At 33.6% G+C, this 18,319-nt stretch overlaps 1 protein-coding gene across 2 annotated transcripts in view; it reads right to left on the bottom strand.

Annotated features, from left to right (window-relative positions):
* Window positions 1-1,615: 1,615 nt before the first annotated feature.
* LOC118185069 (serine/threonine-protein kinase meng-po-like) overlaps window positions 1,616-18,319 on the bottom strand; it is a 259,374-nt gene continuing 242,670 nt past the window's right edge. For both annotated transcript variants that reach the window (XM_035354861.2, XM_035354860.2), the window contains 3 exons: window positions 17,275-17,953; window positions 9,961-10,204; window positions 1,616-6,049 (listed from right to left, as the gene is read on the bottom strand). In XM_035354861.2, the coding sequence (XP_035210752.1) occupies window positions 5,822-6,049; window positions 9,961-10,204; window positions 17,275-17,873 (1,071 nt within the window). In that variant the 5' untranslated portion in view covers window positions 17,874-17,953 and the 3' untranslated portion in view covers window positions 1,616-5,821. The remainder of the gene's footprint in view (window positions 6,050-9,960; window positions 10,205-17,274; window positions 17,954-18,319) is intronic.

Raw genomic sequence — 18,319 nt, 5'->3', positions numbered from 1 at the left:
ACACGAATTGAAAAATTCTGCGCATCTTACCCGTGAAACTTTTAAAGAGTTGTGTCAGTCATTGTTCCAAGAAAAAATAAACAACTTTAAAAGAAAAAGTAATTATATCCCAAGTACCTATTAAGCAGTAATAAAAATTCTTTCATCATCTTTCTTTTTCAAAATTTTTTTTTCTTTTTACTTTCTTCTACGAAGTAAAGAAAGATTAGTCGTAGAACGTGGAAATTTTGTATAAGCGATTGCTATAATATTTAGTTGCACACCTCGTTTTGTGTTGCAATCGGTCGCACCAAACGTGTACACAGGGTGAATCTAAACAAGTGGGCAAAACTTTAGGGGGTGATAGAAGGCATCTATACGAGAAATATTGGTTATAGAATGTATGGTCGGAATGCAAGCGGTGAGAAGTTAAAGGGTAGTTTTCCACTGCCACATTTAAAGAACACAAGAATTAGAGAAGAAACTTCAGAAAACATTTTATTAACAGAAATGTAACTGATGTTCATGCTCAAAGAAATTGCTCAGAAGACCTTCAGCTGTAACGCAGGCTTTACATCTGCGAGATAGGGACTGACACACATTTGCGAAGACACCAGATATTTTCCAAATATCGCCCGAAACAACGCGGATCCCGGCGACTTATTTCCATACCAGTTTCAAGGGCACTCGTAGGTTAGGCGTTTTATATGTTCCCACAGGAAAATGCCCAAACACGAGAGATCCGGTGATCTTGGGGAACCATCTCCAAGAATCCATCGCCCTGAAAATTTCGTAGCTCGTATAACCAGCCATCCTCTCGGCAATCCACGGTAAAAATACTGTTAAGTACTTTGATACTTTGTAAACTGGTCAGAATCACCAAGAACTCTATCTCGCTATTACTGGCACCTCAGGTAACCCCGATTAGGGAAAAAAAAAATATCGCGTAGAATACAAATGGAATCTTCCGAAGAGAAGAAGTGACCCAAGCCAGTGATGGGAAGTACAGAAGTCGTAGGAGATCAGTTCATTAATACGACTTTTACTGAAATATCTATTTAATGTAATTGACAAAATGTGGCATGCGACCCATCAAAACGCTCAGAATAAAACGAACACTGTGGGGAAAATAAGGTAATGAGGGTCAGTATACGTATTATAATCAAAATTGAGAAAACCTAATGTGAGTTAAATGGAGCTGTGTGGGCGGAGTCACATGTGGAAAGGTAGTGATAGGCTGGCATCAGTCACGTGGGTGGTCACGCACACAAATGCTGACCGTCGTTGGTGCACACTCGGCTCGTATTCGAGGGGTCCAGGTGAGGAAATTGCTCATTTTTCATGTCTCCGTCTTCAAAAATCCTAATGACTTTACATTTGTTTAATTTAAAACCAAGCAGCAATTTTTAACTTTCAATACATAATTTTTCATTAAAATTCAATGATATTTTAATTTTCAAACTTCAAACCAAATCTTTAAAATTCGAAAGGTAATTTGAAGAAAAATTCAGAAAATCTGATGTTATAGTTTGCGAGAACATCTTGCTGCTGAAGCTTACAGTAGTATTTTTCCTTAGTGTTGTAGATAGATTTTTTAGTGTCTTTAGTGTTGTAAAACAAAAATCCACACAATACGAAACAGCGAACTCGTTTATTATCTTAAAATTATCATATGTTGTATACATCTATTATATTGTATTGTTAAGTATAGAATAAATATTCATCATATTTGAATTTCTGCATCTTTCACATAAATTTCCAAAACAATTCAATCCATAATCATAAGTATGCGCAGAAATATGAAGACATAGTAATTTCTGAAATATTTATACATAAATAAGAATATTATATAAAAAACTTCATGTGTTAAAAGTTGTAATAAAGATAGATGATATTTTTCTAGAAAACGCGATTATCACGTATTTGAAACGAAATCCAATCACAACTACATTTCGCTGTCTAAATCTGTACCTGAATATACAGATTATATATAATTCATATGTTTATATATTGATTTAAAAATGACATTTAGTTGCATATTCTGTATGTTGAAGAGCTAAGATTGACTTCGATGCATATATCCTTAAATGTTGTAATTAAGGAAGATGGTGGGTTTCAGTATGGTTTATATTAACAAAATCAGAGGCTTCACAAAACTATATGCATACTTCTTCCAATAGACATTTAAGATATTTTCATTTTTATATTTTGCACATATTTTTCTAATGAGCATATAAGTCTTTTACATATATATTATTTTCAATATGAATCTTTCGTTTTAGGATTAAAAAACACTTTTTATATTCTAAAAGTGGGCAACATAGAATCGAAAAAGATTTCGTTTATGCTATTAGCTGTATCACATTAAAACAGAGATTTTAACAGCGACTTTTATTAATATTAAAACACTCATATTTCTGAAAATTGCAACACCATGAAGTAATCAGGAAAATAGAATGAAAATTACGGGAAAGATAAATCAGGGTATAGCATGCAAGTGATTAAAAATACAAAATTCATAGACATGCATTCTATATTTCTAATCATTTGCATGTTAAACTCGGCAACATCCTTTGAACTATAGTGTGAAGCTTATACACAGAGGGTTGTCGAGGAACCAAGGAAGTATACACTGTCTTCGTCTCCAAGAGATGGAAACTCTTGTAGAAATCACGATGGCTTGTTGACATCAAAGGTTATATAAGCAAACTACAGAACTTCAATGAGAACTAGTAATCAGCCTGAAAGAAGGAAGACATTTGCATCACTACACTGCTGCTCATGCGGAGCAGAGTAGTACAATAGTGATGCAAATATGGAGATAATGGACTGAAGAGAAGTAGACAAGTCAAAACTTAGGTAGTGGCCATGAAATTTGGCAACATTACGGAATGGCAGCTATCTTATCCACGTGGTAGTGACGCACTGCTACCAAGATTTGATGCCTTCCACTGTATGTAAGAATTCAATCCTTTGAGGAGGAGTCCTTGACCCTAAATTACAGACACCTCAAGTTACGACAATTTTGCACAGTCAATTTGGCGAAGATTGTCAACAGGTTCTGCTTTCTGAAGTTTCATTTTAACCTGGACATAATGATGCCATGTTCGCGTTAAGACAGAACTGCGATGACCGTCATCTTCCAACATGCATTTTAGAACGTTATATCAGACGCATTTAGAATGATGATGTGATGTGTCATTTATTACCATAAGCGATCCGTTGCCACCGACACTTCCATTCTAACAAGGCAGCTCTCAACCACATGATGCCCAGAGTGTCCAAACCTTCTTCGCAGCATAGATAATACCACTTCATTTCTGGGCTGCCTTATGCTTAATACGAAGTACTCTGAATATGATGTATAATGGTTATTGGGCAGTTGGCCCATAATTCTCTTCCAACAATCAATATCGGTAAAATGAGGATCAAGATTGAAACATCATAGGAGGTAACATTCTAGGAAAGTACCCAGAGTATCTTTCTTTCTATACCTTAACGTATGCAGAAGTTCAAAATGGTTTTGTGTCAATAATGACGTGTATTACTCTGAAACTTTAATGATTTATTTGCATTACCAATAATAATCCGCGGCATACATTTCTTTCTGATCTATTAATTCCTTCATGGGGCTGCAGGTTTTACAAACATGAGACTAATTTTGAAGATGGCAATAAATTGCTAATTTTTTTTGTGCAATAACGATACAACTCTCTGGAAATCTGAGACACTGAATTTATTGGAATTTCCTAAGCAAGGAAAAAGAACTTTCGTTTTGCCATAAAGATATCATTTAAGAGATTTTATATATTTACGTAGAGCTTTTCTCTTCTTCCTAAATTTCATTTATTGAAAACGTTTTAATAGAACATCTTTAGAGGCATTAATATTAATCTTTCTAGACGTATATATACATAGGCTACAAGTAAATGCAATAAACATTCAATCAATGTACGCACGCAAAGATGTTGTTATGAAAATTTTTACGTAACACATAGGAAAAATATTATGTTTTGAAATAAGTAAATTTAAATATACATATTTTAAGAAAATAAATCATTGTTGGGAAATTTGTTTTGCTAATATCACATTACATATTAATGAAATGAATGCTTACATATGAAAACTTACAATAATTGAGAATTCAAAAATTTCATTCGGAATGTACAAGATAGTTTTGTAACAATATTCCAATGCCTTTAATGTAAACATTCTTAAATAAATCAAGTTACTGACTCCACATATTTCTCGGTTTAAATGTGGAAAAATTTTAATTTGTTGGCTAATAGTTAAGTTTGTTTTGAATAGTCATAAATATGGTTAACCATTAGTGACTGATAAATTAATTTGAGCAAAAGCTTTTAATGATAGGCGGGGAATCTGAGGCTCTTTAAATGCAAATTTCATTGCATGTAATTAATATTTCAAAATACAAATTCAGTCATCATTAAAGCATGCATATTAAACTTCAGAGTATATGCTAAATGTATCTGGATATTACAAAAGCATTTACATCAAAATTATGATGCTTTTTTAATTGAAAAATACAACATCACTTCGGAGCTAACACCTCTTATACGAAAACGCACGAATATCATCAATATTTGTGAAACGTCTGAGTTGCATTATTGAGAGAAATACATCCCAAACAATTATTCTGCAGAAGTTAAACAAACAACATTGACAAATTCAATAATCGCCAAAACTGAATCTTAATTGGGTCTTAATTTCAGCGAAAGATTACATGTTCAAAAGAATAGGAAAAAGAACAACTATCTTCTTCCGCTATAAATAATTTCAGAAATGATAATTCGATTCGAATTAGGTCCCCAAACCAAATTATGTAATTAGTTTACTAACATTTTAAAATTCTATTCTGAAGAACTTCATTTTGAAATAATTTGTTTCGAATTTGGCCAAAAACCAAATTATGTAATTAATTATCTATAATTCTATTCTGAAGAAATTCATTTTAAAATAATTTGTTTCAAATTTAGCCAAAAACCAAATTATGTAATTAATTATCTATCATTTTATAATTCTATTCTGAAGAAATTTATTTTGAAATAATTTGTTTGTTTCGAATCTGGCCAAAAACCAAATTATGTAATTAATTATCTAGTATTTTATAATTCTAGTATTCTGAAAAATTTAATTTTGAAATAATTTGTTTCGAATAAGGCTAAAAACCATTATATAACTAATTATCTAACATTTTATAGTTCTATTCGGGAAAAATTCATTTCGGAAAATAACAAAAATAACAATATGTGTCCCGAATTCGATCTCAACCGTTGTCGAATGATTTCTTACTGAAGATCTTTATGCTGAAATTAAAGCCAAATTAAGATAAAAATCATAGCAAGTATTAAATTTCAAATTGACGTGCATTTATTACACAAATAAAGTACAGAAGACTCATTAACTTCCTTCTTCAGTTCATTTACTTCTCTCGAAATCATCTCTGCAAAAAAGATCTAAGTCCATAATCTCTCTCAACTTCCCATTCAAATACTTCTAGAAACCATTCAGTTTCGAAAATACTGTTTCCTAAACACGTTCAAACTAGTAGAAAAGAAAGCATTGTACTATGTTCTTGCAGCAATGTACACTGCTCACCAGAAATCGCAAATGTTTTATCCGGTGTTCACTCGTCGTTCAAACCGATGCACATGTTGTGCTCAACCTGAAAGACAGTACTGAATGGAACTAACTTAGCAATCGTATAGCGAATTGGCTTTTCTGTTATGCTGCTGCGAACACTTGGCTGATGAACCCGTAGTAGAATAATTGTAATTATGGTACAAAATATAAAATAACACATTTTGGGTTTCATTGCCACTTAACTGGAACTAGAATCATCATAGGTGGACAAGACCCAGTTGTTGATTCTCTGTTCCCTTGCTTCACGATTCTCACTCTTGTTTTCCAGCGTGAGGTTCGTAAGCATCTCTCCGAGACGTTCAGCTTGCTTGTAGTTGGATGCCTCCGTAACTTCGGTTCTGGTGACCGTCGTTGTCACTCGAGGGCTGCGGCAGATTAGCCACTTGTCGCCCAAGTACTTGTAAACCTAGAAGATAAATTGTACCTTTGAAATAAAAATGAAATATGATGATAACCATGCTGCAATAACGGATGCTTTTAAGTTGCGGATAATACTAACTTGTGGTCATAATGGTTGCTTTTAAATAAGGTTAAAAATTATTTGAAAGCATCCATTATTTCACATGATGTAATAATTGGATGCTTTGAAATAATGGATAATAACTATGCATCACTGATAACTACGCATCACATCAATCTAGCAGGTAACTTATGCAATGTAGCAGGTAACTAAAGCCAGTAGATGCTTTAGCTTTTAAAATGCTCGCTGTCTTTAATTATCTCATATACTGAGTTAAAAATAAGCTTCGTTCAGGGATGCAGTTCATTCAATCCAATGGACAGTTAGAGTATCAAGTACTTTAAACAATTCCAAACTAATTTTACGTGACGTTGAATATTAATTTCGTATAAATTCTTTAGTTAAGGATAAATTTATTTTTGGAAAGACTACAGACTTAACTTACGCACTGATGACATTTAATAATAAATTAGATTTGGTGATTGAATAAAGAATAAAGGAGATTCATATAATACAGAGTCTATCAGAAAAACGTATACACTCTTTAACGAAAGAAAATTCTTTATTGAGTTTTAGCATCGAACTTAATTATAGGTGAACATAATCATACATGTCATATGTTAGGTTAAGTTGAATACAATCTTCCTGCACCAGTACCTGTACAGTTACTTAGTACTCAAATGGCAGAATGATGGTCAATAACGACCAGACACAACGCCGAACGGTAGACTGAACAATACTGGTCAATGTGTCGGCGAGGAAGCCGCTGTGATTTCCAATAAAAGGTCCTCCACGAAGGCAAAATGTATATGTGTGCTTTGACATATTCAAATAACAAAATCATTCGTCATTACTGCGAATATCGCATTATATCCCAAATGTAATTTCAGCTAGAAAGCAGCTCCATAAGTGGTTAATGATTAAGACACTGAATACTAGTAATTCGACACAGACTCGATTCTAGACAAACGGACTGGTTGCATGATTGGTTTTCATGGCTTTTCCTCTGTGTAACGTGAACACGAGTTAGTTTCCTTTGGAGAAACACTCCCCGAAAGCTTTCCTCTTCCTTAAACTCTTATGTCTTTGCTATATTCAAGCAACGTTTTGCTCTTCAACGTAAGAAGACGCCTACACATAGCTGTCCATCCATTTTATTTTCTACATCAGCAACTTTATTACGATTCTTGCGATGTCGGTTTTAACTTTTTTGATATTTCTTTCAATCCTTGAATTCCTTTTCTAATGTACTAAATTTTTAACCCTTATGTCTATTTTAAAGTTCTTTAAAGATGGACAAATGAAACTCTTACATTACTTTTGATGGTTTAAATTCCCTTCTGAAGTTTTCTTCTAGCACGTACAACTAATAGCTTAATTTAGCAGCTGAGGTTTTCTCAGTTGTGTTTCTATTTAATTTCCATCTGGGCCATTAGGATATGAAATATGCTCCCTCTGCTTCACGCTTAACCAATCAATGCAGAAAATAATTCTTCAAATCTCTACTTTTGTGAGATCTTCTCTATGCTTGAATGGTTAATATACAGAATTCCATATAAGAAAGGGACGACTGCATTGGTTAAGTATGAATCAACAAAAATGAATACACAGACTTTTCAAGTTGCCCTAGCATCAGCGACTTATTTACTTTTAAATAACAGGAGTTTCATTTGAAGTTAGGACTGTTTATAAAACTTTATTTCATTTGACAAAATCTATAAAGATATAAATTCTGCCCGGGATGATGGTAAGGGACCAGGACTGCTGTACACTAGTACACTATACATTAATATTTGTAAATATATAGTGCCTGTAGGCATGGGGGCACTTAAAATATACAAAAAGCCGAAAGTCCTCTCGAGAGGTTGCTGGTAGGAGAAAAAGAGTGGGAAACCCTCATATCAGCTCCTCGGGGTTCTCTCCTTCAAAAAAGGGGCGGAACTGAGCGTAAAGTTAGACTGTCACCTGTTGGACTCTCAAACTTCTTGTATTTTCTTTTCCATTACGAGTATTAAACTTTCTCAAGTGAAAGAACCCGGAGACCGTATTAAGAGTTAGATTGCGTTATTTCACGAATATTACTTTAAAAAAAATTGACGTCGCCAAAACAAGGAATATTTTCGTGATTTAAAACACTTCTGTAATTGGAAGTGTTTTTCTATGACCAGCGATTGCCAAAATAAAGGTCGGGTAAAGAAATTTTAAGCCAGGTAAAGGCGTGGGTATGGTATATATATACACTCAAACATTTGATACGGCTGATTGTAATAAAAGAGGCCCTGTGGCGCAGTGACTAGCGCATCGCGTAGCAATACCACAAGTCCGGGTTTCGATCCCCGGGCTGGGGCAAGGCCGACTTAGCCTTTCATCCCTTGATTTCCATCCTTTGGGTCGATAAAATGAGTAACAAGTTTGCTTGGGGACTAAATACTGGGGGTCCTGCAACAAGCTGACCACTTGTTCAGGACATATGCTTACGCACCCCGGGGCCCACGGTCAAGAAAGCACACTTCGGGGCACTGCAGGCATTGGCCCACTAGGGCTGTTATACCACTGAGTTCAGTTTTTCACTGAGATTGTAATAAAAAAAAAGGAATGTGCACAACTAGATGTTAATACGAAATTTCAACATTCTACTTCTAATCGTTTTTGAGTTGTGCGAGATATATATACATACGTACATTATAGATGTCACAAAAAAATCCCTTTGAATTAATTTAAAATAGATTTTACAGTCCGTTTTGGAGCAAAGAGTCCTTTATTCTGTCCGGACGTTCAAATTTCATGCAACAAAACCATCCAAATGGATTCGAGATCGGTCGAAAAGGACATTTTCGTTGAAATATGATACCCGAAATTTTTGCCATTAAAATACTTCCTTTACTTCGTACAAAACAGAAAAAATACTTATTTAATTTTTAAGTTTTCATAATCTTTATTGGAATCAATGTGATGAGTGAAAAATAACCTGTATTACAGTGAATACTCACTTTACTGTAACTATGCATTTTAAAAGGGGGGGGGAGGAAAAATTTAAGAAGAGATGAAAATCTATAAATTATTTTTAATTATATAAACGAACTTACAAAGCGCTTCCAGAATATAGTACCCTTATTTTTTGCAGGGAAGCGCTTTCCACTTAAAGTTAGTATCGTGGCCTTCAGCAGGCAGAATACGCTGTGACTAAAATAAGCTCAAACCTTAAAAGCGGGCCAGCTAAATCTTCATTCTGGCAAGAAAACGGAGAGAGAATTTTTAGGAGAAAAATTTATAGATTCGTAACACAAAATTATGGGTTAATTAACATAAATATCCTACGTAGTAATGTAATAAATGCATTCATTTATTTATTTATAACAAATTTATTTATTTACTTATTTATAAGCAATTACATTATTTTCTTAAACGTAATAAATACTTCGGTAATATAATAAAAGTACGTAGGTATAAATTCTTCCTATTTATTTATTTACCTGGTGCTTTGGTGAGATTTAGTACATCATGTTATCTGTTTCTTAGGTTTTAATCATGATGCAAGGACGGTAGGTCATCACACAGATCGTAGGTCACCTGAGAATGCTCTGTTTTTTGAATAATGGCAAATAATTACAAAGCGGGGCTACGTTTTAGATTCGTTTACAATAAATAAATGTCTCAAAGCTAATGTTAAATATTCGGTAAATGGCAAATCTTATTTTGCACTAACAACTGGACTTTTTACTTCATTTATTGCACTGATTAGCGAATGGTAACTGATTGTTGATATAAGCATTTAGTCATAAAATAATCACGAACTAAACTACATTGTGAGGCATATAAAACATTAATTTATATTCAAAATAAATTAATTAACTCACCTCTTTAATTTCGTATCTTTTGGATGGCTTTGGGTCCATAAGTCTGCGGAAAAGGCGGTGTAACCTAGGGGTAAACTTCCGGAAGTCTTTTGGTGTTCGAGTGATCTTTCGCTTTTGCCACTGGACAAATTCTGAGAACTTGGAATCCGTGATGTCAGCTTTTTCCCATGGAAATTTCGCGAGGAGTCCGGCAAAAATAAACATTCCCATTTGCCACACGTCCGAACCAATTTCAACGTTGTATCTGTAACATAATAATTCATATTCATTTCAAGTGCAAGCATTTTAGCATATGAATCAAAATGCAATTGAGTTTAAGATAACAGTGAGAAGTAGGTGGAACTTTAAGATTCAAACGAATTAGAAGCAAGTTCTAAAATAAAGAATTACAGAATTTCTCCACTGTGGGATTTTGTAGTCCAATGATTAATATATCCAGTTAATAAACTGGAAGAACCATAGCTCTGTTCTCACCAATGGTACAGATGAATTTCGATGTCTTCAGCTCCAAAAACGTTTAACAGGTTGTACAATGGCACCAGGACTAAGATATCGTGGATGATAACTTATCACCCCAGGATTTATCCTGCTGAATCTCATCTCCCTTTCCAGTCCCCTTTTAAATGTGTGTGAGGGGGATGAAAACTATTGTGGCCATGGTCAGTAATGGTCACTAATGAAAACCGGGCTTTACGGGTCAAGGATATCGACGTCACGTCATCACGTTAGTTGACCTTGGTCAAGAAGAGCAAACCTTATATGCAGCAGCTTTGATTACAACATTGTGTGATGGTATGAGCTGCAGCAGTTAATATATTGAGCTGTAGCAGTTAATATATCCAGTTAATGAAATGAAACATCTGTGGTTCGATTCCCTCTGAGGATATAGTTGATTTTCCGCAAAAAATGTAATAATCAGTATAGATAAATATAAGTACTTAGTTAGAGCAAACAAATTACATTGCCTCATATACGAGTATCATATAATGTAGGAAAAAATAACTACTCAATTTTTACCGTTAGACTTAGCTATAGCAACATGCCAGCCCATGACTAGAGGAAGTTCATGAAGTAATTGGAATTATGAAGTTGTTTTGTTTCTTTAGTTTTATTTCCACCCCTTCAGTATTAGCTTAGCAAACACATATCTTTTGAATACTTTTGCAGAAACCAGCTGCTGAATTCATATTCCAAAAGGCGTTATTAATATCGAGACGGGATTTTGCTACAAATGACATATCACTTTTCAAATTGTTGCCACCATCTCCCTGTGTTATTTTTAAAGAAATTAAATGATGAAGAATCTGCATATACATGTGTTTCTTTCATTGTGAAAAAACGACAACACCTAGAGCCGTTAAATTTTTAATAACTTTGGCCTCCACCCAAACATATGCATCTAGAGCCCAAATTTTGAATTTCGAAATTCTTTTTATTATTTTTGGTTTTATATTTTGTAAAACTTAAACAAATTTTTAATTAACAAACTCAAACATTTCAAAGTCAGCAGTGGCAAACCATTTTTATCTCCAGTGTACGAGACTGTCTATCGGAAATTCTAAAGATATGCTGTTTTTGAATATTTTGTGATTTTACTGTTGAACTGAATTTTGTGTTGCGTAAAGCGGCAAATAATATTATGTTTAGTAAATAAATTTAACACACTAAACATTAATAACAAAGAGGCAAAGCAAGTTTCGTAAGTCATCTTGCTAAGAAAACTGAACACTGATGTGATAAAATGAGAAAAGAAAGGAAAAATAAATGAAAAACTTATGCTAACACTTCACTCTGCATCAGGAATTCTAAACATATGCTGATTTTAAATTTTTTTTTTTTTTCATTTTGTTATTGAACTGTAGGCCGCGCAAGTGCGAAGAAAAGGGTGCCTAAAAATAAAGCTGGAAAGACCCCTTCCCCGAAAAAAGGGGTTTGCAAGAGCGAGTGAAGAGCAAACTGGTAGAGTACTAGTTCAGAGAGGAAAAAAATCTTAACAAATCCTTTTGGGAGAACGCTGATTTTAAAAATCTTTTACATTTAAAAAAAAAAAAAAAAAACTTTCATTAACGTTTTGTGTGTTATCTTTATTTACTAAATATCACTTTCTTCGTACTTAAACCATAAAATTCAGTTTAACAGCAATATCTCAAAATAATTTTAAATTGAGCATATCTTTAGAATTTCCAATATACAGTCTCACGCGTTGGATATAAAAACTGTTTTTCTTCCTTATTGCTCGCTTTGAAACAGTTGAGTTTGTTAATAAAAAATTCGTTAAAGTGTTACAAAATATGACATCGATAATTAAACAAATTTCAAACTCCAAATTAGGGTTTCCAGACGCCTATATTCGGTGGAGGATTACGTTATTCAAAATTGGATGGCTCTAGGTACTGTTGTTTTATCACAATGCGAGAAGCACATATAAATTTATGCAGATTCTTCATTATTTAATTTCTTTAAATATATCACAGGGGAATAATGTTTGGTGGCAACAATTTGAAGAGTGGAAAGGACATTCAAAATTGTCAACTCAAAATTCCAAAACGAGATTAATAGCCCTTCTGGGCTATTGCCCTCTGAGCTAATAATACTTCTTTAGGTAAGCTTTTTGAATTCCTTAAGTGCTTCCAAATTGTATTCCTTAACATCAGATGCCACTTTGGGGAACAGAAAATAGTCGAAAGATGTCAAAAGTAGAGAATAAGGAAATGATTGATGAACGCTACACATTTCTTGGCGGTCAGAATTTTGATGACGGCTGCAATCTACGTAAGGGCAACAAACATTCAGAATTTTTCTGTTTAACTCGATGAATTCTTTTTAGTATTCGGATATATGTCTTCCTGTTGAAATATAGGATCACATTCCACTTTCTTGAAGTTAAAAGCTTTTATGAACTCCTCGCCGGTCACAGAAATCATAAATAGGGTCCTTACTCGAAATTTTTCTTTCCAAGAAAAACTTTCTCTTATTAGTACAGGTGGTTATCAGCATCAACACTAGTTTTCGTCATTAACAAATATCTGATTAGTTATAAGGGATCATTTTATTGTTTGCTGTCTCAATAAAATTCTTACGGTCTTTTTTCCGGTCTTTGAATTTGTAACTTGAAAGAATCAGCTTGTAGGTTTTTTCGTATAATATTAAATCGAAGTCCTTCATATCTGTTACATTGATAAGCGAATAATCTCTCCGTCTAGAATAGTACATCAAAGTTTTACGAAGATTTTTAAATACCTTTTTTTATTTAAAATTAAAACTATCAGAAAGCATAAGTTGTTTATATAAGGAAAACTGCACCACTTGCGGGTATTTCAAATAACAGAAGTTGAGTTTACAAGTTGGGAAAGATTTAACTGGATACTACACAGATTTGGCCTAACAAAGCTGAATGAAAACTCTAATAGCGCGTTTTTAACGTCGGCTAATAAATGGCAAAAACAGACTATTAGTTGGCAGAGCTCAGCTTAGAAGATAAAACTGCAAGCGGTGCCACCAAAAGTTCTATCTAAAACATTTAAATTCCTAACATTAAATACTCCTCAATCTCATTTGCATCTTAGTAAGGGATAAAAAAAAGAAGACGTTATAGTATAGATTTAAATAATAAAAATTGGTTAATTAATGTAAAATACTTTACAACTTTTAGGAGCAAGAAACGGGAAAACTCATTTGCACCGTCACCAAGATTCTAATCACGAATCTCCTTCGCGAACGAATTTGCTAGCAGGGCGCTAAGCATTTACTCTATGAGACCCCTCCCGGAATAATGTAGCAATTTCTGATTAATCTGCATAAATTCGAACAAAAATTTCGGTTTAAATTTTTCTGCATATGGAGACGATGTTCTGAAGTGTTCTGATCTACAATAATCTTTCCATTAGTTGTTTGTGTGAGTCCCACTGGACCTCATACAAGCAGTAATTCAAGCCCACCAGCGGCCGAGCGGTAAAGTCGCTGAACACTGGTAGTTCGGTTCGAGGTTCGAATGCCGTGAACGGGCTGGCTGCATAGGTGTTTTCGTGGTTTTCCCCGTGTGTAACGTGTATACGAGCCAGTTTCCCTTCAACGAAGTCCTCAACGAAGGCATCCTTCCCCTTAGACAGATAGCCCTCGAGGCTTTGGCGTAATTAAATAGCTTAACCTAACAAGCAGTAATTGGAAAGATTATTGTTTGTGGGATTACACTGATTTCACAAAACGTTTGTGGGATTAGGCTGAAGAAATTTACCTAAAATTTTGTAGATACATTACATGTATCTGAGGTAAAAAATTTTAGTTTGCAAATTTAGGATTACATTTAGCTGAAGAGGAGTTTGCCATTAAAAATTTTTAAAAATGTCTAAAAGGGTTGTAGATATAAAAATTACAAGTATTTTCCTTCTTCTCTTAAATAAAATAATATCCATTGTTGCCAGTTCATAAAACCAAATCTTTACTCTGCAGTAGCATTAGAACATTTTGAGAAGATTTGACGTACGTTTTTGCATTTATTTTTTGAAAGCAGAATGAATAAAGGAGAAATATAAAAGTAATCAATTACAGATTCATAAAAGAAGGGGAAACGAAATGTGTACACAAGGTCATCTGGAGATTACAGTTAACGATGGAAATTCACATTAACTGTTAAATGCTATTTTTTAATCCAGTTATTAGTTAAGAAGCAGAGTTAGAAATGTTAGTATATATAAGAAGCTATTTAGAAATTGTACAATCAACCTATTATTTAGCGTTAAAAACTTATTAATACGTTAATTATTAATGGTACTGATAATACCTTAGTTATTAATGGTACTCATAGCATAAAATGACAACTAGTGCATACTGTTGTTATTAAGTCCGAAAACAATAATTTCGCAACAAATAATATTACAAACAAATTGGGTATATGTATTCATGTCGCTGAAGTACTCGCTCTTGTCGCTTAAGTACGATATTTAGTTCTGAAAAATTTAATAAAAAGCATAGGAAGACATTGATTAATTCATCGGACTTTCATGTGAAAATGTAGGCCATTCACAAGGTATTGGTATCATGTGTAATTAAATTTATGTAAATTTATATGTAGATTGTAAACTTATAAGGTATTTCTCCCGCTTTCCTAGCGTGCCTTCGTGGTGTAGTGGTTCTGCACGCTGGGCCAGTATTCCAGAGGTCCGTGGTTCGATTCCCGGCGAAGGAGATTGCTAATTTTTCATCTCTACGGCTTTTCCACTTAACCTAATGTCTCTACAGTGAGAACTAAAAGGGTTGTGGATGATAAATCTCCACACCCAGGATTTGGCGATTGGGTCCCGTAAAACACCAGTCACCCTTTTAAAAAAAAGGGAGTATATAATGTATTTCTCCCGCTTTCCTATCGTGCCTTCGTGGTGTGGTGGTTTTGCACACTGGGCCGGTATTCCAGAGGTCTGTGGTTCGATTCCCGGCGAAGGCGATTGCTATTTTTTTATTTTGCCTGTTTCCAAAAAATGCCTATTGTATTTATAAACTTACCTTTACTTTCACACATGAGACTGTTTATAAATGTTTTACAGAGCATCATAATTTGTTTAAATAATTTCGCAATCATTATTTACTCAAGTATTCTTCTTCTAACATATAATGTATAAAATTTTGGTTTGCATGCATAAATTTTAACTTGGCCTTCAATATCTTATATATTATTCTACAAAATATTATTTTATATATTATATATTTTTCTACAAAAGGTCAATTTCATAATAATGCCAGTATCTTATGACGGTTGTTCAGAATTCACAGAGGTAAATTTTTTCCCTATAAGCTGTGCATCACCATAAAAGGTGCAAAAATGTCTATGAAGATCAGTATTTAATTTGAATTTTGACAATCTTTCCTACAATGGTAGTATTTTTATGCTGAGGCAAAATTCAATCGATACGTAAAGGGGTTTTACTTAAAATTTCTCATTAATATGTTGAATGAATTATGAAATAAAATATGGCATCTTTAAGAAAAAGTGTCTTCCGAAATGTCGCAGATATTTTCCCGTTGACTGGGGTGGAGCAAAGCAAATATAAAAGTTGGGCTTACTGAAATGGGATTCAAACACTGCAGTGATTATGTAAACACTAATAATGCAATGATGACTAAACATGAAACTATTACTATATAGATATTAACACTTATTGAGATCCAAAACGTTTAATCAGCAATATTACTTTGGGGCTTTACATTTTTAAGGAGAAAATTATTATTATTAAGTTATTATTATTATTAAGGTAAAAAAATAGTGTTAAATAATTGTAATCAGATATTTGAAATCTATAATACAGGTAATTAATACACCTATTCATACATAAGTTTTAATCTGCTGCTTTTTTAATACACTTCTCTTAGAAATGGTATCCACCGCTTTAATTTTCCTTCTTGATTCTTAGGTAGTTAAATTAATAAAAAAGAAAGGGGGAATATACCAGTATAATATGCTTTTGAATTTAGGAAAAACAGCTCTCTGCTACTGGGCGAATATGTGAACTAGGACAAATTTTTCATTTGTAATATCATTTTATTAAAAGATGAAAAAAGTAACAGTTTCCAAAGTAAGAAACTATAGTAATATTCCTTTCTTGCTCTTTTTTCTCTCTATAGCTGTGAGATTATGTTCTTGTATGTGTAGTTCTAAAACATCTTGGAAATGTTTAACTTTTCAGGTCTTACAAAAACAAAAAAGTTTTTCTCCTAAAACAGGGGTTTTCAACGGGGGGGGGGAATTCTCGAGCAAGGAAGAATTTCACAGTATCGGAGAAATGCGATCAGTTTCTATTTAGCTGTTAAGTATTTATAAATACTAGTAAGTATTAAGTTAAGTATTAATAAGCTGTTTGTAAATACTAATAAATAAAAACTGAAATTTCAGTTCATGAACAAAAAATCTACTTTTATTCAGGTTTTGGCTTTTATAAACATTGCCCACACTTTCTTTTTGTCGTTTAATTTATACCACGTTATGAAGTAACTTTATTTAAATAAATGTATATGAATTTTTAGAATTTGGGAAAAGGGGGATGACTTTCCAATCATGGGGAAAGGGGCATGCGTGTTCAAGGTTCATAACCGCTCCTCCAGAAACAAACAGTGTTTATGTAATTTGTCATAATAAATAAATGCAAATATCTTTGTCAGAAGACAAAAGTAGACGAAGTGAAATCAATGTGAGTATTGCTCTTCCATGGACTTTTTGGATTTTACTCACACAGATGAATTCAAGAAATGTAATTCATTAATGTTACATACTGTAAATTTAAAAAAAAATATTAACACAGTAAAATAATTAGAATTCTTTCTTACCCTTCAAGATGAACTGCTTCCCAAATCTCTGGAGGACAAGTCGGCAAGGATCTTGTCCTCTTTTTTACTAATGTATCTGTTCTTCTCGTCAAACCAAAATCAGTAAGTTTCACTCTAGAGAAATCTTCAGAGAATATCAGCATATTCTCTGCCCTCATGTCCCGATGTACCAGACCTTTGCTATGCATGAACTCCAGCGCTGAAGCAATCTGCCTAACAACAATCTTCAGGTCATTCTCTTCCATTCCTCCCGTTCTTTCAATGACTTGCCATACGTCACCATATGGAGCAACTTCCTGTGCGAACATATAATGCTCAACCGTTTCGAAGGCTACATCGTATGTGTCCAGAATATTGTTGTGTGGGGATAGGAAATAGCTATAGTGGAACTCAATCAGAAAATCTTTGAGTGGTGTGGTCGCTTTAGGAACAGCTTTCAATGCCACTTGGGAATCAGTATCACGGTGAATGGCCAGTAGAACCTTGCCATAATCTCCAGAACCTATTTCCCGAATGACGTCGTACTGATCAGGAAGTTCTATCAGAGGTAACTGTATTTCTCGAATTTTGTGGATGCTGCACAAGCGTTTCGAACTCATTGTGGCAAATGCTGCAGTCGAGATGCTCGGGTAAGAGAACTTGATCTTCTGGCTCACATTTGAGACATCACGCTGTTATCCTAGACAAATAAAAATAAATTTAATTGCAATTAGAAGTAAAAAAAGTCACAAAAATTATAACTATTATCTTTTAAATCAAATAAAATGAGGTATTTATTTGCATGAGCTCGACGAACAGAATGACTATTACACCAAAGAACTGCTTTTAGGCAATTGAAAATTTAAAATAATTTGGATGAATTAAAGTACATGTTTAAAATACGGACGAATATTTTGAGATAAGTTAGTATGGAATAAGTAGATTTGTCTGTTTATCTGTCAGCCGTCTGTAAATTGTACACCTAACTCTGTTTTTAAATCATCGATACATTCTTCAAGAATACGTGTAAAACAATTCGTCTAAAAAAGGAATTGTACTTGTCGGA

This window comes from Stegodyphus dumicola, chromosome 8 (assembly GCF_044657685.1).
Source record: "Stegodyphus dumicola isolate Sdum_Otavi_A_Nest chromosome 8, ASM4465768v1".
Lineage (NCBI taxonomy): Eukaryota > Metazoa > Arthropoda > Arachnida > Araneae > Eresidae > Stegodyphus > Stegodyphus dumicola.
Note: the sequence above shows the minus strand (reverse complement) of the source record. Positions and strands in the feature narration are given on the sequence as shown.